This window comes from Aedes aegypti, chromosome 3 (genome assembly GCF_002204515.2).
Source record: "Aedes aegypti strain LVP_AGWG chromosome 3, AaegL5.0 Primary Assembly, whole genome shotgun sequence".
Lineage (NCBI taxonomy): Eukaryota > Metazoa > Arthropoda > Insecta > Diptera > Culicidae > Aedes > Aedes aegypti.
The window spans coordinates 245,065,266-245,089,357 of record NC_035109.1 but is presented as its reverse complement, the minus strand read 5'-3'; the positions used below and the strand labels follow the sequence as shown (position 1 = coordinate 245,089,357).

At 37.8% G+C, this 24,092-nt stretch overlaps 2 protein-coding genes across 4 annotated transcripts in view; one reads left to right on the top strand and one right to left on the bottom strand.

Annotated features, from left to right (window-relative positions):
- The window catches only part of LOC5566594 (kinesin-like protein KIF12), a 76,390-nt gene that overhangs the window by 45,080 nt on the left and 7,218 nt on the right, over window positions 1–24,092 (top strand). For all 3 annotated transcript variants that reach the window (XM_021849413.1, XM_021849415.1, XM_021849414.1), the window contains exons 3-5: window positions 15,926–16,106; window positions 16,172–16,393; window positions 16,454–16,594. In XM_021849413.1, the coding sequence (XP_021705105.1) occupies window positions 15,926–16,106; window positions 16,172–16,393; window positions 16,454–16,594 (544 nt within the window). The remainder of the gene's footprint in view (window positions 1–15,925; window positions 16,107–16,171; window positions 16,394–16,453; window positions 16,595–24,092) is intronic.
- Window positions 7,140–24,092, bottom strand: part of LOC5566593 (zinc finger protein 502) — a 35,540-nt gene continuing 18,587 nt past the window's right edge. Inside the window, exons 3-5 of the mRNA XM_021849416.1 lie at window positions 14,312–14,591; window positions 13,277–14,231; window positions 7,140–8,164 (exon numbers count right to left, since the gene is read on the bottom strand). Coding sequence (XP_021705108.1) covers window positions 7,262–8,164; window positions 13,277–14,231; window positions 14,312–14,591 — 2,138 coding nt within the window. The 3' untranslated portion in view covers window positions 7,140–7,261. The remainder of the gene's footprint in view (window positions 8,165–13,276; window positions 14,232–14,311; window positions 14,592–24,092) is intronic.

Sequence of the window (24,092 nt, the reverse complement as noted above, 5' to 3'; positions counted from 1 at the left end):
TCATTACTAATACTGTCTAGTCCAAATGGTTTTGAATAATTTGTCATTTAAGTGCTATTCTGATTACTTCTGTCTTTTACGTAAGATTAGAGGCTTAAATGTCAATTGTCGTCAAGTCTTAACAAAATTAGGCTGTTTAGTAGTAGTTCTAATTAATTTCAGGTCTTTACGTTCATATATCCTTAAAGAAAAATGTCACTTTCCTTGTCTGTTCAACAATTTCTCGAAACTAGCAAGTGTACCCTAATGATCGATCTCAGCGTCTTACTTTCCATAGTCATTTTATAGTGAATATTTAAGAGTAAAGTTACCTTAGGCTTCTATTACAGTCTCCTACAAGATTCAGTTTTTGGTGGCAAATGCAATGCTTCACAACGCCTACTTTCTACTTGTAAATTTTGCGAAAATGAAGCTGGAATCAGATTATTTATACCGTTGTTATAAAAGAGGTATTTCTTATTATGGTAATGTAAAAACCATATTAAAATAAGATTGTCACCACTTATTTCTACTCAGTGAATCTACTAGTAATTTTCCTCAGTGTCTAGCTAGCTAATAGTAAGAGTGGCTACGGATCATTCAGGTTAGCAAAAGGCAAACTGATCGTCACCAATAGGCTTCAAGCAAAAAATGTCAAAATGTGATACCACCACTATAGGTTACGCCTTTCGTTTCCATCATATGGGCTAATAGATTATGTTCTCCCATCGCGGCAAGGTCGCATAACCAAGGGGAGGGAAGTTTCACGCTTAAGGCGGAGTAGGCCGTCATTGCAATTTGTACGTGTCGTTGATGATTATTGCTAATTCATCTCTTGATTTCGAATCAAAGAAAAACAGTTGGTTTTGCACTGACACATCTGAAAAAGTATCAGCATACTTTATGCATGTTAGCGCGTACAGTGATACTTTTTCAAGTCAATATAAACTAACAAGGCTGAGTTTTATCACTTTGAAAAGCAAGCTAAAAAATCATCATTGTTGCCAAAACGAATGACGGGCTACTTAGCCTTAATGTAAATGTTTGAATTTCATATCAGGGGGGCGATTCCAAAAAATATTGGGGGGCGAAAGTCAAAAAAGTTTGGGAAACATTGGTATAGACTGAAGCCGAAACCCCATAGAAATATACTCCACTATACAAAAAAACGAGTTCCTTGTATTCTGATAGGATGTTTTTCATATTTCAATAAATGTCTTGCTAATTCAATTTCATTCTTGGTATATTGGTAGTTAGAATTTCAATATTTTTTGTAATTCCAGCAGTCCAGCAGGAAAGCGAAACATCATAATTTCAGAGAGACGGTTGTATATTTTTCGATAAAAATCCGATTCGACATCGCTTGTTTTTGTCCAAGTCAATTTGACAATTTTCAGCTTTTTATCTGACCAAAGTGTCGTATATACCAGATGCTTTAGTTTAGGCCAATAACACATGTTTACCTAGTTTTTAAATATTTCTCATTTGTTTAAGACCAAAAAAAATATTTTCCTGTTTATGAGTTGGTTTAAATTCAAATTTTGAGTGTATATTGTTTTTCGTGTCCCTTCATCCGTATGATTTTTCTTATTTTTTTAATGAACTAGTGGTCCCGGCAAACTTCGTCTTGCCATCAAGTAGGCTGTTGTATAACGTCATGTAATCTTCCATACAAATTAGTCTTCTCCCGTTTTCCCGATTATTTCGGTGACTTTCCCAAACTTTTTCCTCGCACGATAACGTCGCATCCCTTGCCGAAAGCAACCGTGAAAAACTTACATCAAACCGTTCTTTCGTTCTCAAGTTATTTCGTGACATACAAACACCACCCCAATTTTTTCGTCCTTATTGCTGTTTGTTTTTGAGTCCTCCAAATGCGGTAACAAAAAACAATCAAAGGACACCTAGCAACGATTATCTAAATCAACGCCGACCTAGCAGGACTTGTGGAATATCTTACCGCGTTTGTTGTTCCCGCATTTGATATTTGCGTTTCAAACGCACACAGCAATAATGTAATTTTCTATTGGTACCGCTTGAGTCTCTTGGTATTTCAAATACACCCAAACTTTTGCACGGGAGTGTATATGGGAGCCCAGATATCCGTAGCGCAGTTAATCAGCAAGACCAAGCTTAAGCCCTCAGTACACTCTTTGCCAAGTGTGCAAATTTTTCCACACGCATAAACTAACACTTCAATATCCACTTGACACTTCAGATGTTTTGTCATTGTTGAGACCGATGTTTGCATGTTGGTTTATGCGTGCGGAAAAATTTGCACACTTGACAAACAGTGTACTGAGGTCTTTAGGGTTATAGGTTCGAATCCCATTAATCGAAGATCTTTTCGGGTTGGAAATTTTCTTGACTTTCCAGAGCATACAGTACAGTAAAACCTCCATGAGTCGATGTTCACTCATGGAACCATACTAAAATCAAAATTTCATGGTTACTATGATTATTCCCTTCATACAGCTTTCTTAAGGGGACACGGGAGACCGTGTTATTTTCCCTATATTTTGACTCACTCTAACAATTATCATCAAAACTTTGCCGAAGCAAATCTCGAGTTTTAGTGAACCGATGAAGCTGAAAATTTAATCGATTGTGCACTACATATATAGAATATAGTGATAAATTTTTCACATCCATATATGGAGTGGTACTTAAGATCTGCTTCTTCAAATGGATAGGATGATTATAATGACGTCCCGTGCGGCCTTAAGCATTTCTTTTCCATGATTCGATATTTCCATGAGTCATGGTCCCTTCAGATATCGACTCAAGGAGGTTTGACCGTATCTTCGTACCAGCCACACGATTTATACATGCAAAAATTGTCAATTTCTAAAGAAAGCTCTCAGTTAATAACTGTAGCAATGCTTATACACCAAGCCGAGAAGCAAGCTTCGTTCCAATTGGGACGTTACGCCAGAAAGAAGAAGAAATAATCAATATCAATCAGAAGTTTTGAATACCTACAAAAGGATAAAGCATATGAACAGACCATATGGATATCACACCTGTATTGTATCCCATAGCTTTCCGTGATGCATTAGTTACTACATATTCACAATAGTACTAGACATTGTCGATCGACCTTCACGTATGGACGTATTGATATTGACATTAACGTCAAGAATAATGTATGTAACGTATCAAAGAAATTGCAGACAATCTCTTTATCTAGGGATGTAGGGAAAATTACCGTCGGATCAAGAGTGGACACACTTTATAAATCAGAGAATGCGCAAGTTATATAATGTCAATTTTTACTATAACAGGGCTGGTAGCGGCAGGTTAGACAGCAAAATTTTAGTGACTTTAGTGACCAAAATAATCAAAATAGCGACCAAATAGTGACTACATAGTGACTTCAAAACTACAAGTAGCAGTAATCAAAATGAAAATGCGTTCTATGTGGATATTGACCAACCCATATATTGGATGAATTTGAAATGTAGTGAATTGCAGTAATTTAAATTATTTCTTAACAGTTAACTTTCCGGGATAAGACATGATTGCCATAAATGGTAAAAAAGATGCCGCATTTCACTTCTCATTTTTTACGACATAAATATGAGCTTGGTTACTATTTTAAATTTTAAAATTTCATTCGGAAGAAAACTCGTAGTTTATCAAATAGATGAACTCCGGAAAACAAACTTGTGATAGATGTTTTGGCGAAATTCCTGTTCATGAGAAACTTATTGACCAATATCAATTGAAGTAGAGATACAAAAACAATTGGCTGAAAAATTTGTTAACAAATTTGTGAAATGAATCGAGGGAAAATTTTCGGTAGTTGACAACATTGTGGCAGATTCCTTAAAGAAAATTGCAGATGAATTGCAGAATATTCTGAATAAAAATCCTGTCAGAATCCAAAATTCAAAACAAGGCAAAAAAAGAAACTCAAGCTAAATTTGTACCAAATTTTCTGGAAAATTAAACCTATTTTTTATATAAACATTTTTGAAAATTTTTGGTTGTTATTTCTAACTGTCCTGGCTTATTTTCCGAAGGTGTTTTGATGTGGTTCTTTCAGAAGGCAGGTTTAAAATTTCTTCTATAATCGTAGATTAAGGTACCGTGGGGCAAGTGGGTAATGGAATTCGCATAGTTGAGATTCTTTAAATTCTAGAGACTTTGAATTGAAACAAATGAGGTCGTGTATATTTTTTAGCTTGACTCCCACCAAATATAAGCAGCATGCTGAAATTGATTTTTATGAAAAATTAAAGAAAAAAAAATACAGAAAATGTTTTTGAAAAATGTCTCCTTATTTTAAACTTTCCCCAAAAGTGGGGCAAGTGAAAAGTTTGCCGTTTTAAACAATAAATTCAAAAACAAACAGTTATTTTCACAATTTCTATTAGCTTTAACATTTGTTAAGGCTACTCAATGAACTATAACATAAGTAACATGTAAACAAAAAAAATGTTATTTTTATCACTTCAATTTTCTTCTGTTCAGTTATGTTAGTTGAAATGATTCGTAAAATTATAACTGCAATATTTCTAATGTTAGTTCTTACATTATAGGACAGCAATTGCATTTCTGTAGAATTTCCACCGCTCGTTATTTGTTTTTGAGAAAGTCGGATATGGCGTCGGATAACTCTTCGGGAGAAATCAAACGGAATCCTTCAATTACGTATTTCGAATCTTTTTTATGTGGATAGACCTATACTCCATTTTTATGTTTTGAACTAGCTTTACATACACATTCCACGAGATTTCCGTGTGTTCTCTAATATTGCAACTTTTCAGTCAACGTCTTCCTTTTAATTGGCTGCCCGAAGTAGACATATTAATATTGTAATGTTTGGCAACATCTTTTAGAGAAGTTCCATGATTTCTAATAGCTTTTAACGCTTGAGTATAGTATTTCTTGAATTATCAGCACGTTATGTTTTTCTATGATAATTGCGAATCATGTTTACTTATGGCTACTTAAAGAGAAAACACAAATTCAACCTCTAATGATAAACTTTTCACTTGCCTCACCTGATAAGAAAATTGACGGTGTTTAAATTTAGTTATTTTTAGGTCTACGTCGAATTAATACTAAAACTTTTTTTATTGCAGTTTTAAACTGTCACAGAGGACAACTAAGAAGTGGTACAGGAAATTATTTTCCGCAAATTTTTTCCACTGAAAATATTAAAATAAGATTGTACGCCGCCAACTTGTTACGGAGTAACAGTTGACAGGTTAACAATTTTTCGCTCTATTATGCAATAATGGCTGAAAAATCTCAGAAATCCCTTACCTATCGTAATGTTCTCAATGGCATCGAAGGTTTACGCATTTATCCACTTGCCCCGCGGTACCTTACTGCAAAAAGTTCACTAGTAATTTATTCAGCAGGTCTGTCAGATACCTATTGGTCCTGGTTTCTGCTAAAATTTATTCAAATATTTCTACCAGAAAATTCAGCCCAAAAACGCATCTTAAGTTTAGCCAGAATTTTCTCCAAAAACGTTTCCCAGAAAATTTCCGATGGAAATGTTCCGAAATACTCACCCCTGATCTCTTTCAGGAAGTTAACCAGGAATCGTTCTTCGAGGACGCGAATGATCCAAATTTGTAAAATCTGCATTATTTGGTGATTTTTAATGTCACTGCGTTTGGTATTTATCACGTGTATTATTCTTTAACCTAATCTATGAAATTGTATGGAAAAAGTAATTTGTGCGAAATAGTGTCTCTAGGAGTTGCTCATCGACCTGTTTAAAAAAAAAGCAAAAACTACCGTTGAAAATCTACATTAAAAAAAACTATACTGAGTAGCCACAAAAAAGCTGAATATTGGATAGCAGTAACTACGTTTGAATATTAATCATCGTTCCTCTTCGTTTGCACGGCGTCCATGAAAATCGATAACCTCCATCATACATTTCAATATCATTCTCTGTTGGTCGATGAATGTCGAAACTGACATACATCCACATTAGAGTGGGTCGTCATGGTCTTCATTCCAAGTTTTTTTTCGTGTTCACGTTTAAAATCTCAAACAAATCTCACTTTATTTATGATAACGCCCTAAAAGTCGTTGATATTCAAGTTTATAGCTTTGCATTTTCGGAGAATATAGATGGATTTACATGTCATTTTACAAAGCTGAGATAAAGTCAACCAGTGACGATGATATGGATGTTTATTCGTCAGTTTTCTCATAAACAATGAGCTACACATTTGTTTATCAATAGCTTATAATAGGGCGTTTTATTATGCTAAAACAAATTTGAACTCAATAAGTCACTATGTTCACTTTACAAATATTGAATAACTATTATGAATATACCAACCATGTAAAGAGTAAAATTTCCAAGGTAACTATTTTAATAATGAAAATCTACTTTTTTGGACACTGCAGGCATAGTTTAAAAAAATTCTACATCTACATGTACATCTACAATCTAGCTATCGGCCAGAAATAGTACATAAACGGGAGAGATGCATTTGATTGGAAGTAAAAAGATCATCACAGTAAAATCTTTCACTGCAGATACCGTCAAACGGGGTAACTTGGAACACTTTTCAACTTCAAAGCTCTACGAATGAAAAATTAGATTCAGACGAGCCAAAAATGATCTAGTATCCTAATCATCACGTAAAGAATGCAAGCGGTATTTATTTTATAATAGCTTAGTTTCATGGGATTCGGAGAAATGGAAAATGTACATTTATATGCTACTCCTGATGTGGGGTAACTTGCAACACACATTGCTGTTTGTACTTAACTAACAAAAACAATGTATCACATTTAATATGCTATGTCTTGAACAGGCCATTTTATCTTTTGATAAAGCTACAATCATATTATATTCCATACACAAAAAGTTTTCAATAGTAGTTTTGATATTGAACTCAAAGACATCTTGTTGGATATATGTGAATTTACGTTTTTTTTTTCTTTATAACGGATGACCCACCCTAATCCACATGTGGCTTTGGCATTGACTATGATATATCTTGTACGGAACGAACTGACACAGGGATAATTATCGGCACCTACATTAGCTCGAGAACAACATGTTGTGTAGCCTGGCCTGTCTTTTGCCGAGTTAAGGATTCGTTCCGCAATGATTCAACGAAAACTGCTGCAGCCAAGGAAGGCTTTCGGAACACATAAATTATTGCAAAATAAAGTGATTCAATTTATTGTACCTGTATTTTTCATTGGAATGGCTATATCTATAGTATCATTGATATTTGCAAATTGGAAAGGAATAATTGAGAGATCTAAAAAAGAAAAAAACAACCACGTTGATATCTTATTTTTTGGTCTGGGATACATATTGAAGGCATTGTTTTTTATGCTTGCAAAACGTGGTCGGATCACCAAACTTTGCGGCGCAGCCGGGACATACCAGTGGTTTCTCGCCTGTATGTGTTCGCATATGAACCCTAAGCTGCCATTTATGCGTATAGGTTTTATAACAAATATCACAAGACCATTCGTTTTCGAAGTGCGTTTTTATGTGCCGCGTATAGTAGGAACCTTTGGGAAAACGCTCATTGCAGTGTGGACATTCCCTATAATACTCGTCGGCCAATGGCACTCCGTGATTGACATTCTTGTGCATCTGAAGCCTAATTTGGCAACTATGCTGTTTACCACATTGATCACAGGCATATTTATCAGTATGCGAATAAGAATGGATCAAGAAATGTTGTTTTTTGAAAAAGATTTCACCACATGTACTACAGGGATGGTACTCAAGCGGTGTACCGGAATGATTTGTTTGGAAATGCTCGAGGATTTCATTTCCCTTAGGAAAAAGTGAGTGGCACAAATTACAAACGATCTGATTATTGGATTCTCCTCCATTACGACGAACCAAGGCGATAGAACCATATGAAAAACCCGCAGAATGTTTTCTTTTGTGCAAGACTAATAGCCTTCGAGATACAAACATTTCGTTGCATTCATTGCACACGTAATTTGGGGGCGCGTCGATATCTGCGTTTTCGTCTTTTAATTTTTCGTCACGGTGTTGTTCGTTGACATGGTCGAGCAGTTGTTGGGATTGTTTGTAGCTGGTTTCGCAATACTTACACTTGTAAGGCCTTTCTCCACGATGTATCAATTGCAGATGTCTTTTCAGATTTCGCCTGGATGCAAATGACATCGAACATACGTTACAGTGCTCGATCGGTATTCCTCTGTGCTGGAACTATGAATATAATAGTAGGTATTAGTAAATTTGCGGAGCTAAAAGACATGAATTGTGTTGATCTCTTGGCAAAATGGGTCACCAGATTGAAATCAGATATACAACAGGTGATATTCTAAAAACATGGATTTTTTTTAAATAATAGCTTACCATACATACAAGTTTATAAATAATGTGTCCGCCAGAGGGGACCATTTAAACAGACCCGAAGTTGTCGTACCTACACTATCGTGAATGTACCATATTTGACGCGGTTCAGTGAAGTTTTGATTCACACACGACTTAAAAAATGAAAACCAACTGATTAGAGGGGCAGGATCGAAAATGTCCAATTTTAGCGGGACATAATTCCCTTAGGCTTGGGAAAAAAGGGTACGTACTTCTTGTATGAAAACGTTTATTATTGAATTATACATATATTATTATACATACATATCAAGCGTGTGCTAGAATAAGAGCGTAAGTCGCTTGATCGATTTCTCTTCATCGATCCTCTCATTTATGAATAAAGGTGACAAGATGCAAGTTTGTTAGCATTTTGTCACTTCATTCTGCTTGGCAGCGATGCATCTTGCGTCTAACAGTGGCGCGGGAAGTGGGCAGGACAGGTAGGGCATGTACTACGCACAAAAACACATGGGTAGGACAGTCAAAGGATTGTCCTACACACTTAGATTTTTTTTTCACGAGCTCGGCTGTGCGAATCTCGGTTTCCCTATTTTAACCGAGATTCAGCTAACAAATTCTCCGGTTGCTTAGCAACGAAGCACGATTTACTGATACTCGGCTTTTATTTGCTGAGATCCCAGGTAATTTGTTTGCCGACTACTCGGCTGTGCGGATCTCGGTTAAAATTAGCCGAGATTCAGCACTCTGAATTAAGTGTGTACCCACGATTCATCCGTTTGTTATCCAGAAATAGATGTCTATTAGAATATTAGAACGTCCTCACAGGTTGGTCCACAGCAGTTTGGTCTATTTTTGATAAATCTGTTTAATAGAATTGATTTGAAAAGTATATTAATATAAAAATTATCTATAGGTGTTATTTAAAATAAATGATAACAAAAGTTGATCCAATGAATGATCCTAAAGACAGGACTGGTAGTAGGTTTCCTTTTAGAGACTTGGTCTCTATTTTAATGCAAGTGTCTAAAATGCCTCTCGTTTAATGAAAGGTCTCTGAAGTATCTATTTTAATCAAAATGGTGCTTGCCTTGTATCCTGATGCAAAATCGTAAGGCTCCAACCAAAGAAACCTTAGGAGACTATAACGGGTTCAACAAGCTGTTCAAGATTTTTTTCACAGTTTCCCCGAAGAAAAGCTTCAGGAATTATCATAGTTATTTCTGTGCCAATTCTCCCAGAAAAACCAACAATTGTTTAAATGATGCTTAGAAGAATTTCCCCAGAATTTGCTCCAGGAAATCCTTGAGATCTCCAAAGCTACTATCTTCAGTAATTTTCTCAGGTATTTTTTTTTACTATCCTAGAATTTCCTCCAGGTTTTTTTTTTTTCTCTAATCCTTCAACCGGATTCGGCAATTATTCCTCTAGGAATTCTTCCAAAGATTTCTACTGAATTTCTTCGCAAGGAAATCCAAAAAGAAAGTTTTTTGAAAAAAAATAGCTTAGGTTTTTTTCAAAAAACCTTGCAAGAATTCTTTCACCTGTTCATGTGGATTTTTTCAGGAATTTTTTTCATGTTTCATTCAAGAAATCCAAAATTATTTGAGGGGTTCTTCGTACAAATCTTTTTTTTTTTCTACGATTTTTTCCAGCATTTCATCCAAGTATTACTCCTGCAGTTTTACCAAATATTTCTTGAAAAGTTTCTCAAAAAATTCCCAATCAATCTTTAAAAGTTTATTTAAGTTTTCACACCAGTTCTTAACACAATTTCCAGTAAATCCTCCGATCACTCCTATACAAATTTATATTATATTCTGACCAAAGTATTTCGAAATTTTTCTTTAGAAAAACCTGCGGAATACTATCCCGAAATTCGATTGTCTTTTTTAATTACTTGGAAAATTATCTACGAAATCTTCCTCAAGAGTCCAAGAATTATTCCATAGATCCTTCTTCATTGAGGGTGACTTAATAACTTCCACAAGTTTTACCAGAGGATACTTTAGTTTTTTTAGAAAAACCTCCAACTTAATTTTTTTTTTAAATATTTCCTTGACATTTCCATGGAGATTTTTCCTGGTAAAAATCCTGAAAAAAAACTTTCAAGACTTACTTGAGAAAATCTCAAAGCATTACTGGAGGAATTAGACAGAATCTCTTGAACAATTGCTGAAGGTGTCTTTGGAGAAGTCTTAGAAGAAATCTTATAGAAATCCTTAAGGACAATTTTAAAGGAAACCCCTACAAATGTTTGGAGAAGTTATTGATTGAATTTTAGAAGATGTTTTGACCGGAAATCTTAGAGAATGTCCCAGGTAAATCGATGGATGAATCACTGGATAGAATCTTGGAGGAATTATCACTTTCTTGAAAGATTTTTCAGATGATTCCTGAAATAATCTTTGGAGAAATTAGTTTTCTGTCATTCTCTTTGGCAAAATTTTGGCTGAGTTCTTGAGGTATCTTAAACAAATTTTTTTCAGAAAATCCCCAAGGAATATCCGTGGAGAAATTCATTGGGAAATAATCACTAAGTGATATCTGAAAATTTGGGTAAATACCTGAATACATTTTTGATGAAATTCCTACAGAAAGTCATGAAAAAACACGTACGGTTATACTTGTCATAATGTCACCAGGAATTCTAAAACAAATCTTAGATCTAACAAAAATTTCTTTTCTGGTGCTACGAAGAATCAATCTCTTATATCAACTCCTATTAGGTTTTGTTTTTTTTTTTTCGCTTTGAATAAAAGTACAGTTGAATTCGTTCTCTCTACCTGATTGGGTGTGTTTTATTAGCTCTGCTCTACATCCCAATAACACGTAGGATCGATAAAGTACGTTTGTTCACTTTTCTGACTTGAGACTATTTGAATAAATTTTCGAGAAATAGGTATATCAAATTTTAAGAATCTCATATTTAAGATATAACCAGAACAGGCACTTTGTTGTTTAGTTTTTAGTGAACCAGATATAAATTTGATATAGAAGAAAAATTAAACCTTACTTCTCCTTTTTCCTTGCATTACGTCCTCACTGGGACAGAGCCTGCTTCTCAGCTTAGTGTTCCTATGAGCACTTCCACAGTTATCAACTAAGAGCTTTTTTACAAATGTTGTCATTTTCGCATTCGTTGTGTGGCAAGGTTGATGATGCTCTATGTCCAGAAAAGTTAAGGAAATTTCTAGATCCTGGACCGCCCGGGAATCGAACCCAGACACCTTCAGCATGGCTTTGTTTTTTAGCCGTGGATTCTAACCACTCGCCTAAGGAAGGCCTCTAACCCTTAACCTATAACCTTATTGGGGACCATCCATAAATGACGTACCGTAATCCGGGGTAACATTGATCATTTTTTTTAGTTTTTCTTAAATTTTTCATTTCACAATACAAATGTTACAAGTTTCATATTTTTAAAACAAGTACTGGCATCCACCGCTCCTAACTATGTACTTTATATTATTTTTCGAAAGATTTAAACATGTTTAAATAAATGTTTTAAGTGATTTTTTGATTCAGCTGATATGGGGTAACATTGATCACCCAAGTAAACAACGTTCGCTAATATTGGAAATGTCGTTACTTACTAAAATCAGGGCCCCTGAAGCCGGATATGAAGACCAAACTCTTACAAGTCATTTACTTTTTGAGTTATTTCAAAATTAAAAACGCCTTGAACCGCGGAATACGCCTAAAAGTAGGCAATTTCCTCATGAAATTCTACATTCGTAATAGTAATTAGTTAATGTTGCCTAATTGAATAAACTTATGAAAGATTTGACAACGGAATCGTTTTCGGCGATGCCATTTTTAGTAACACCCGCATTTTCCTTGATCACATCGTCTGCAGAACTCATGTGAGACATGAATTTTCGGTAGTGTCAGTGAAAATGATAGAAATCATTGTTTCAAAAAGTTGACAAATTTGCGCATGAACTAAACGCAATTTTGGCAAAAACCTTAATTATCATTAGCTTATGAATATACGGAAGAGAGGCACCATTCATGGTTCGAAAATATTTCATCAATAAATCTTTATTTGAACGTTTAACAAGATGAGTCATCCCGATCAATGTTACCCCGCTGATCAATGTTACCCCGGATTACGGTAGCATTTTTTGGTCAATTTTCGACACCCCCCTCCCCATCGTAGCCTTTTTTCCCATACGTAATACATGATTCGTAGCAAAGTACAGCTAATGCTCAATAACTGGGTGCTCGCTAACTGGGCTGTAGCCCAGTTAAAAAACAGTTAAACGTCAAAAACTTTCACCATCCCGTAACTGACGAGGGGCGTGCAAATGCAAAATAAGTTTTCGGTGTTTTAGGAAGCGATTCACCGAGGAAGATCCTACGCCATATTTTCTGGCGAGCGACTCGTGCGATCCACCTCCTCTTTCGAAATCGTCGATAATTTTAACTTTTTCCACCAACGTAAGGGTTTTTTGTTTCCGTTTACGGTTGGTGCCCGGTGGGATGTCCATTGCAGGAACGAAAACTGTTTAATTCACCTCAAAATTTACAAGACGGTACGATTAAAACGCGAATTCAATGACGGAATGACATGAACACGACGCGATTCCAAAACCGAATGACGCCAACCAAAACTTTGCATCTAAGTCCCCCTCGATTTTTATTTGAATGTGTGTGTGCGTTGGAATGGCAGTCCAGTTATCGAGCACTGCTCGCTAACTGAAAGGTTCTCTCAGCCCAGTTATCGAGCATAAGCTGTAGTAGACTCCATCTCCTCCACCCTAAAATGCTACGTCATTTATGGACGGTCCCTTATGAGAAATCATTCAAAGCTGTATAAAGAGATCAAGAAAACAGTTAATGAAGAAAAATAATATGGTGATAAAGAAGAGAAGGTATATGTCTTATGTAACCCAATTTTCCTAAGTATTCTTCAGAGCAGCAACATAAAATTTAAACCGTAAATTTTACGTGTCTTGCAGTTCAATATTGCAGAAAATTTACCTGTTCATGGCGTTTCAGAGCACCCCCTTCTCGGAAGCTTTTACCACAAGTGGGACAAATAAATTTTTTAGTCCGTGGTTGCGTCGTTTTCTTGCGGTCCTTTGTACCGTGATGGTCTGCTTCATGTTTAGATTTTCCAACCGCGTAAGAAAATCTTAACGGACAAAAACTGCATTTGAATGGTCGACCGTCCGGGTCATGCTTCGCTAGATGGGCGTTAAATTCCGGCGAGGCTCTGAAGGTAATATCGCATTCTTCACAATGATAATCTCCTTCCACATGTGTCAGCATCAAGTGACTTAGCAGCAAGGCGGTAGTGTCGTAGCAAGTTTTACAGAGGTAACAAGTCAGTCGTGATTTTTGTAATTTCTGCTTTGTTTCGGGATCGGGAACGCATGAAGCTTTAGTTCTCTGACGTGGGATTACGTCTTTTTTCTTAGTTGTTATCCTTTTATTAGCCTTTTGATTCGATATGGACGTAGAAACGGGTAACTGTTCTTTTGGCTCAACATCGGTTTCGCTCGATGAGATCACTACCTCTTCGAAAACAGACGAATTATCAGCGGTAACAGCCAAGTCTCGATCGAAAACAGACGAATTATCAGCGATTACAGCCGCCATTGATTCCTGTGGGATCATCAAGTCTTGCCCAAATTGATTTTGTTGAAATACAATCTTTTCCTTTGTCATTCTATAACGTAAGACGCCACGATGTTGATTTGCAGCTATTATTTGCTGTTGAAACTTGAACATCATGTCCAGCTTTACGATACACTCCTCGCAGAGATATTCCGCTGTGGCAGATTCGTCGAAATAAGTGGGACCAAAGTAGGATGTTGCAAGCTGTCGTAATGTGAATTTCTTAGTTAATGATGCATCCTTTTCTACCATGGTTTCTTTTATGTGCATACGGTCACACAAACAACAGCGTTCCACTTCCACCACAATGTCCTCTCTGCATTTTTTTAAAATGAGTTTGAATCAAATTAATCTGCTTATTATAATATTCATCTCCGTAATACCTCCGTCACCTACCTGAAAAACAACGTCGGCTGGCGATAACACGATGGATCGGTCGGATCAAACCCCAAAAAGTGCATACTGCAAACCACGGGCGTGGCGCCATTTTTGCGAAGGTTAGCCATACTGGGCAACAGATGCCCGGCACCAACTTCGATGCATTCGCGCCAACGAACCATCAGACTGGTATTAGTCGGAAACGGTGCGAACCATTCTTGTAGGATGTTTTTGCAGTTTGGCACCACGCATCGGTTAACTGATACTACGCTTGTAATTTCAGGTTGGTCAATGGATTCTGAAAAGTATCGAATAGAAATAATAAGAAGAACTCTGTTATTTTTTTGTGGAATTATAGTAAATGTTTCGAAGACACTTTTATTAAATAATCATCCCATCATGATTCTCCCAAAGACAAAGTGATTGCAAATTGCTTATCAATAACGGACAAAATCTCAGAAAATAGCACACACATTTATTGTTTCAGCATATTTTATGATTCTCTTTAAATATTTTTTCTAGAATTGGATATAGGAACAATCTGAAGATATGGGTAAATGATCATAACTTGTGAAAAAATATAAAGAAAAAAAATATGAAACATTTTTACTGTACTTCATTTGTCAATAATACATATAATAATAAGTTTTACATGTCGGGGCAAAATGAGCTCCCCTCATGGAAATGACAAAAAAAATATTTCGAAATAATTCAAATACGCTTATCATGTACTAAGTTGCCTTAGCCTTATTACATCTGTTGATTAGCTTGTATTAATATAATTGAGCCGTTACATAGTCGTTTCTTGTCTTTTGCCTCTATTTCTAGTAAAATACAATAGGTGCATTCATATCTCAAAATTAAGAATTGATTCAAGAATACTCTCCAAAGAAAATTTAAATGTGTGGCTTGATGCAGAATATACAATGTGTATCAATAAGAAATCATTATAAGTTAAAAAAGTAAATTAAGGAAGTGCCCTTCTTGAACCGTAGCATATCTAAGTTATTACGGATATTCCGGATCTTCCAGAAGCCATTATAGTGGCCACTCAGGTTCATGAACAATTGAAATGATCTATAATAAGGAAGTCTGATGGTTTTGCAAAAAAAACGCGACTGTCTTGGTTCTTTTTTATGAAGTGACCATTTTTACGGATGTTTCTGAATTTCAACCGGAGAACCAGGTTGTTCACCATCGGAGCCAAGTATTCCTCAACAAGTATGTGACTATTCCTTTTCTAAACGGCATCTGTCTGATATGATTTGGGTCACTAGCCAACAAGTCCATTCAAAACCCAACGTATAAAATCAACAAATCCGGGAAATTTACGGTTTATATTAACGTTACGCGACACCATAATTTTGCACCTAGTGTTACTTTTCGAAGAATGGTCCGATTTTAGGTCACGTTAGAGGAAACACGTGTCTTGACGAGTAGGAAGAGAAGCCAAAATATGAGAGTTCTATAAAAAGTACCTACTAGGAAGATGTCAGTTATTCATGATAATTTCCGCGATTTTTCAGATCCGAGCATGAACTTTATGATACACAAAGTAATACAATAAATCAATCCAAATTAATGGTATTTTGAGTATTAAGCTGTTCAAAAAATTCTCTTCCAACTTTTCAGTCGAGGCAGCATCGACAACTTGGACAACATCACACAGTCTTCGAATGGGAGCGGAAGTTCGGCTCCGGGTACACCGGAGGACAACATCAATGTCGTGGTACGGGTCCGACCACTGAACGTGAAGGAAGTCCGCAATGCAGACGACATGGTGGTACAGTTTCCCGGAAACGGACAAATTCTGGTAAAAGAATCACGTGTATGTACATTACTCGATTATCGAAACCTAATGAGATATTTTTTCTACAGTGTGATGGCATTCCGGCAGCTCCGGGAAGTGGTGGCCAGAAGCCCAAACTGTTTTCCTATAACGTAGTCTTCGAACCGGGTGCAACGCAGGACGACGTGCTGCAGTATTCTGGCATCAAACGGCTTATCGAAATGGCCATTGAAGGCTTTAGCTGCACGGCCTTCTGCTACGGACAGACTGGTTCCGGAAAAACCCACACCCTTACGGGGCCACCGGAATTGGTGAGTGTCAGCTTCAATATCGATCGACATTCCAATTACTTATTATACATTCATTTCTAGTTTTATGGAAAACCAGATCCGCAGCACGAAAGTCACGGATTGGTGTTTCGATCGTTTCTTTATCTATTCAAACTACTTCAGGAACGAAAAGATACGAACTTTGTGCTGAAAGCTTCCTTCTTGGAAATTTACAACGAAAAGGTGGGTATGCGAGCAGAACAGGAAATCGTTTTTATGAATTGTTTAACATGTTAGCAGTGCAATCTTTCTATGAGTAGGTAAATACGACTGGGAAGCATATGGGAATAATTTGCTATATGTTGACGTCACATGTAGAAAAAGGGATATTGCGTCGTATCGAATGGTAGATTATCTAATATAATAATGCAATGCCACACATTAGCTTTCACGCTCTGCATGTCAGCATATTACTTCGACATTGATTGCTGTAGTGGACAGGGACTGGCGGAAATGAAGGTCACTAATGGTGGTTCGCCAATTGTTGAACGGCTTAGAATCCCGCCTATTGTTGGACCGTTTGTACATTAAGTATGGACATTGTTCAACAATTGGCGATTCACCCTAGATGGTTCCGGTAAGAACGATGAGTGTGTTCCTGCCATGGATGGTGCATTCGTGACCGTTTGATATCGGCTGCGAGTCAGTTGATGTAATTAAAAATTGACAATCAATTGCAGCTCATCACATCGCCTCTTAAGAGCGGCGAAGAGGAAGACTGTAAAATGCATTCATGCTGGGATCTTGACTTGCGTCGTTTGTTAAATGCAGATTAGATACGATCACGAGAATGCAATGTGAATTAATTGAATGATGACTATTTAAGCTGGTCAGTAATTGGATTAGCTTTCCATGCTAACTGTAATAAATATTTAAATTCAGATTAATAATTGGATTAACCAGGACAAGGTTGACGATGGATGAGGTTTTATCGAACGTTTCCTTTTTCCGATGACTTTGAGGTGTCAATAAATAACCATTGGCGTAAATACGGGGGGACTAGGGGGGAAAAAATAACTCTCATGCTAAGTATGCACCTTACTTAAGGGATTTTTCCGATCAGAAAGGTCAAGCCCAACCTAGATTTGAGTTCAAGTTACGCTAATGAAAATAACCTTTTTTTAAAGGAGAGAATCTACAAACAGACCCCTGAGAAGGTAACTCAGGGGGTGCTGGGATGCCGCATATGAGCCACTGAAGTGATGTGCAGAATGCACAGATATTACCCTTGGCCTCAGACCCTTATCTCCCCGAAACCACCTTACGGTATTTCTTCGTGCATTTTTTTCTTTTTTCACAACTGGGGGATTCGCAAACAGATCGGCACGCCATAGGTGCTGCAATTCTAGCATAATGTGAATGACAGCCGTAGTTACTGCATTCAAGCACTCGGCAGCACACACATTCCCTGGATTATAAATATTTTCGGGGGACGTATCCCCTCCGCATCACAACAATGAAGCGCGGGTAATCGAACACGACATGCTTCGCTGTTTCCTCCACACCAGCACAATTAAGGCACACAGGAGATTCTTAGTGCCCGAACCTACGCAGGTGCCGCCTATAACAACCGTGTCCTGACAAAAACTGCGTCAGGTGCAAGTTCACTTGCACATGGTTTCTTTTATGCCAATCTGACACAGTTGGTATTAGCCGATGGGTCTATCTACCATTGGTGGAATTATCCCATTCCGGTTGACAACCTCTGAGCGTTGCCTATTTAGGGGAAAGTGGGGCAGTTTGGCCACCTTAAGGAAAAGTCGATAAAAGTGCTGAAAATATTATGAATTTTTCGAATGTTTGCATGATTTCCAACAATTTTAAGATGAATACACTAGATCCGAATGGTTTCCTTTGTCTTATAAAGTTCACAGATGAATGATTGATTTTTCAAAATTTGTCATTTTTCGAGTCGACTTTTTACTGATGGGGTGATATGAGCACCCCATTTTTGATTTCAAAATAATCTCATATAATCTAAAAATTCAATTATGTTGTTACTACACATGAAAGTTATTAGTATTTATAAACACTCCGTGCAGGAAGATATAATTTTTAAGAACATTCTAACAGTCAAACGTCATCTTTCTGAAATGATGAAATTTAAAAGAGCCATTCGAGGCAATATGGGCAGTTTTTTCGAACATCATTTTTTTCTTTTTCTTTGAGTTTTGAACACTGACTTATAACATATCCATTGCTTCATTTCCTCATCAGCTTTGGGGTTGCATGTTATTTCAGATGAAATTTCAAGAATTTATGCTGTTTTCAAGGGGTGCTCATTCCACCCCATTGGCCAAACCGCCCCGACTACCCCTACACGTGTTACGGGCTTCTCTGATACCTCTTTGGTTGAAGCAATGAACATCTTATTTGATGATGAACCCATGGGCATCATTCCGGCTAAGATTCACACGGCCTCTTTAGATACCGTTGGGTATGCGCTTGCTACTTTTAAGCACAAGATCCTGTACGTGGTTAACAACCGCTGTGGGTTTCTGCTCGTTCTAAGCGCTTTTGACCAGATTGGTATTCCATACTTTAGTGTGGATAGCGGCACGCTTTCCAGGAGCTTGCGTTTGTTGGCAAATACAGCAGAGCTGTTATACATCATCCTCGATAGCGCCGATATAGCCGTAGATGCCATTTTACAGGCATATTCAACGTGGTTTGCGAAGCTGAGATTGTCATCGATCATTACCCCAAGATGCCTAAGGGATCACTTGGACTCTATGGTGCAATCACCTACCGAGATAAGCGCCCGTTGCTCGGACTTGCGGTTGTTGACCACCACCACCTCAGTCTTTGGGGCTGTTTGGGCACGTCAGGAGTTAATCATCAATGTTAACTTCCTTTTCCCGACCAGCCTAAATAGCCGTGTAGTGTCGATAGCGGTTGTTTCAATTGGCTAAGAATTAACACTACGGACTGCCTGTTCCGGTGGTAAAAGTCCATCTCACAAGTGACCCCTAATTTATGCCGCTTTAAACTTACCGTGCCTAAGAATGAATGGTTAGGGGGGTCTAAAAAAAACCTAGTCGCAAACGGAGCCTGTGTAGTACCAGGGCGCCCTCTACAGTATTGTGCCCTTCCTGTGCTACCCGGAACAATGGCGCAGGTTACCTTGTGTTTCTCCGAGACAATCGGCTTCTCTTCTCAGTGTCAAACCTGAGGCTAAATAAGGGTGGGTTTATAAGGATGTTGTAATTTAGTTTTTTTTTGTTGGGGCAGCAGGGACGAAAGTCCAGGGGCTTAACGGACCCCCCCCCCCCAGGACCTCTGCGAGTTGGGGAGTTGCCCAGGATGTGGTGAAGTTCGCAGTGGGCTCTGATGAACCTTCATAAAAACCACAAAAATCCGAATGCAACTCTGTCACAGCGACCGGTACCGCTTAAAGTACCCTAGCCCAAACTAACAGGAGTGCCAACCGGCACATCAGGATTGATGCCAGTGAGATCCTGATTATGGCATACTGGTCGCGATACAAACGGACAAGGCATGGAACTACGAGTAGGAGTGCTTCGAGCACATTGGGACCAACGCCAGTACGGCCCCAATTATGTATACTGGCAGCGCACGACAAAGGACAAGTAACGGTATATGTACTGGATAATATGCTTTGAGGCTGACAGCATAATGGTCGTTTGGCATAATAGTCGTTTGGCATAATGAGTCTGAAACCAAGAATTTCTCAATTTTTCGTTTTTACGTTTCTATTGAATATTTCTGATGACATCGGGCTTGTTTTGGAGTCAATTGATACAAAATGTCACTTTATTCAACAATCATTTGCTCTTGAATAAATTTAAGCATATTCGGAAAGTTATTGCCAATAGTATTTTATTATTTATCCTGACATTACCCTTATTTCAAATATTAATTCTTATTTTGAGTTTCGCTATTGGAACAAATTTTTGCACTGAAGATTTTTATATATTTGCACAAATTTACCCTTCTTTTAATTGTTCTATTTTTTTCTAAATATGATGTTATCATCATTATAGTTGATTTAAAATTTTTTAACAAATTTCTCCTTCTTTAATGCATAGGCTGTTCTTTGGAGCTATATTTTTTAAGTATTTTTTGTTTCCAACTGACAAAAGGGCGGCAATCGATAAAATTGATCTGTTCAAATTATCAGCGAAAATAGAAATCGATTACTGCAGTTACTGGATTGTGCTACTTTTCCCGAATGTCGGTTCCCCGAATGTCGGTTCCCCGAATGTCGTTTCCACGAACGCCAGCTTCCCGAATGCCAGTTCTCCGAATATCCCGTTTCCTCGACTAGCCCACTTCCCCAAAAAGTTTTGAGCTTTTATAATTGTCATAACATTATACATTTAAGTGTGGTGAGCGAACTTACCATCTAATATGCACTTTTATTTATTTAATTGGCGTTTCTTTCGAGTTTTACCGTCCTCAGCATTTTTGCCAACATGTGTATAGCCGAGAATGATAGAATACTTCCTTCTTTTAACCGTTTATCGTTCTTTCTCGTCACCACTTTTCGGGGAAACCAGTCATTCGGAAAAAGTAGCACAATCACTTCGATCATTCTGAACGCAATTTTTTTGTTTTATTATGCCGCAATAATTGTTGCGTCCATTCTTCTATTGGTTTAATAAGGCTATCCATGAAGACTTTCCATGATAGGACTGACAGCTGAAAACTGTGCATGCAATCGAAACGGAAGAGTAAACAAAACATGCAAGGTCACTCCGATCACGAAACGTCAAAAGCTCATGATCAACAAAAAAAAACAGCTGATCGCAGCTGTCTTATTATAAATGTTGCATTCTTTTAAAAATAGGCTGTTCTTTATGTAAAGCGAAATGTTAACCATTTTTATATTTTGCTGTTTTATCAATTCTTGCCAGATGTATTGTTAGAATGATAATTACTTTAGAAACTGCCAATATTCAACAAATCCTTTTTTGGGGCGAACATCTCTTTCCGAAATATGCTGGAAAAAATATTTTTTCAATCACAAATTTTCCCTTCTCTCGATAATAGACAGTATTTTTGATGTACACTTCCTAAATTAGAATTTATATTGAACCGAAAAGATTTTTTTGAGTTAGACCCTTAAACATTTTAAACGAAAAATAATCTGCTCTCGTATATAGGCTATTTTTGCATTAAGTCGCATTAATAGATCTTTGGATTGATATTTTGCAAAAAAAAAATCCATTCTGTTATCAAGTAATTTTCATCGAGTGTTACTTCCAAACTGGGACAGAGCTTGATCTGCAGCGAAGTATTCTATGAGCGTTCCCTTGATGAATAACTGCGAACTTTCTTTGCCAATTTACTGTTTTCAAATATGTATATCGCAACAAGCTCAAGCATACTCTATGTTTTGAGATGTAGAGACCCATCACGAGATTTATTTAGTTACTAGTGAGCCCGGCAAACTTCGTCTTGCCATCAAGTAGGCTTAGCTTAGCTTAGCTTAGCTTAGACTGACTACACATATCAATGGTTGCTATTCCGTGATTGACCGAGGTCAGTGAAAATGCACAAAGAATCAACTAGAAGATCGGCTGGGATTGGCCAAAATCTTCTTCAGTGTGCATAATTCAGTGCCTCTATTTATACATGGTCAATAACGGCGCCGGCCACGTCCTTGCAGTCAGGTGGGATTGGGGGAAGGAATGTTAGTGTGTAACCTTTGCTATTTGGAGACCGTGTTTGCCTCTGCATCTCCACAAAGGTTACTGGGAGGGATGTTTGTTAATGGGGAGGATCGTTGGGTCACAGGATTCACTTTGATAAGCGATTAGACCATGATAAATAATTATTTGTGAGCTATAAATATGCTTATATGTAAATATAAAATTTTCTATTTGGTGTGAACAATATCTATGTAGAAAAAAATTATGCCGACACTTGAGGTGACGAACTTATCAAAGTTTGTTGAATAAAGTGAACCTTTCGCAAGTCTACACTCGTAGTGTCGAACCATTCAAAGTTTTTTTTTTAATTACAAAAATAAAAGTAAAAGGAAAAAGGAGTTTTGAGTAAAAAAAAATTGACGTAAATAATTTATGAATCAGAGTTTATGTCGACACTCACAGTGACGAACATTTCATAGTTTGTTGAAAAATTATTAAAGGTGCAATCATACATATTTTATAGATTAGATATAGTAGCATGAAACGAGCTCACCAATTGATCCGTCATCCTTGAGCAGCAACAATCCACTTTCAGCTTCACTCGTTTGCTCGGCTATATAAAAACACACAGAGAAAATAGGCGCGCGACCCGAGAGGGAAAACAACTGACGACTGCTCGGGCTTTCTTGACGCACTGCCAAGGAGCAAGCGTCAACGTCGAAAGATCAAAAAGAACTTATCGAACGCGGCACTTTTTCACTTTACTCGACCGATGCGCGACATGTTTGATCCTGCCCTCATCGCCGGCCCCCGCAGGAGCAAGCATCAAGGTCGAAGGATCAAACACAACTAAGCGATCACGCCACTTTTTCACTTTCACTCGACCGACGCACGACATGTTTGATCCTGTCCTCATCGCCGGCCCCCGCAGGAGCAAGCGTCAAGGTCGAAGGATCAAACACAACTAAATGATCACGCCACTTTTTCACTTTCACTCGACCGACGCGCGACATGTTTGATCCTGCCCTCATCGCCGGCCCCCGCAGGAGCAAGCGTCAAGGTCGAAGGATCAAACACAACTAAATGATCACGCCACTTTTTCACTTTCACTCGACCGACGCGCGACATGTTTGATCCTGCCCTCATCGCCGGCCCCCGCAGGAGCAAACGTCAAGGTCGAAGGATCAAACACAACTAAGCGATCACGCCACTTTTTCACTTTCACTCGACCGACGCGCGACATGTTTGATCCTGTCCTCATCGCCGGCCCCCGCAGGAGCAAGCGTCAAGGTCGAAGGATCAAACACAACTCCTTCGTCTTGCCATTAAGTAGGCTGTTGAAAAACGCTATGGATCGTCCCATTCAAAATAACAGTTTCGTTCTCGCTCGTTTTTTCCGACTTTCCCGGTGAAAATCCTGGGATTTTTATACACACAAACACGTCGGAACACTTGACGAACAAAACGGAAAAATAATCATTCAAATCGGTTGACCCGTTCGAAAGCCATTTCGTGACATACAAACACCACTCCATTTTTATTTATATAGATAGAAGATAGATAGATGCTCTCTAATGTCACAACAATTTTTGAAATTCTTAGCTTGGAAAATCTATGAACGAATACCACGCTTGCTTAGAACCTATCATTTTTTTTTGCTATGGGCTCGATGGTGTTGATCTCGGTAAAAGCTTAAAAAATGCCGATATTCATTTTAAGTCAATTATTATGCCAAACGGCCATTATGCCAAACGACCAATATGTCAAACGACTTTATGCCAAACGGCTTTATGCCAAACGACCTTATGCCAAACGACCTTATGCCAAACGACTTTATGCCAAACGGGGTACAATCAGAGTACGTTCCAAATCCGTCGCCTGGTTGTTCCAACTGGGCGGGAGTAGGCTCAGATGCCATTACCTGACCTGCGCCGATCCGGCTCTAAACATAGTACCCCATAAGGGACTATGTCAACCCTACCATGGCCTCCCTGCTTGCATAGATAATCATGGGATCATAAAGGCGACTCATAAGAGATGATCAACCAAAACAAACAACTAGCGGA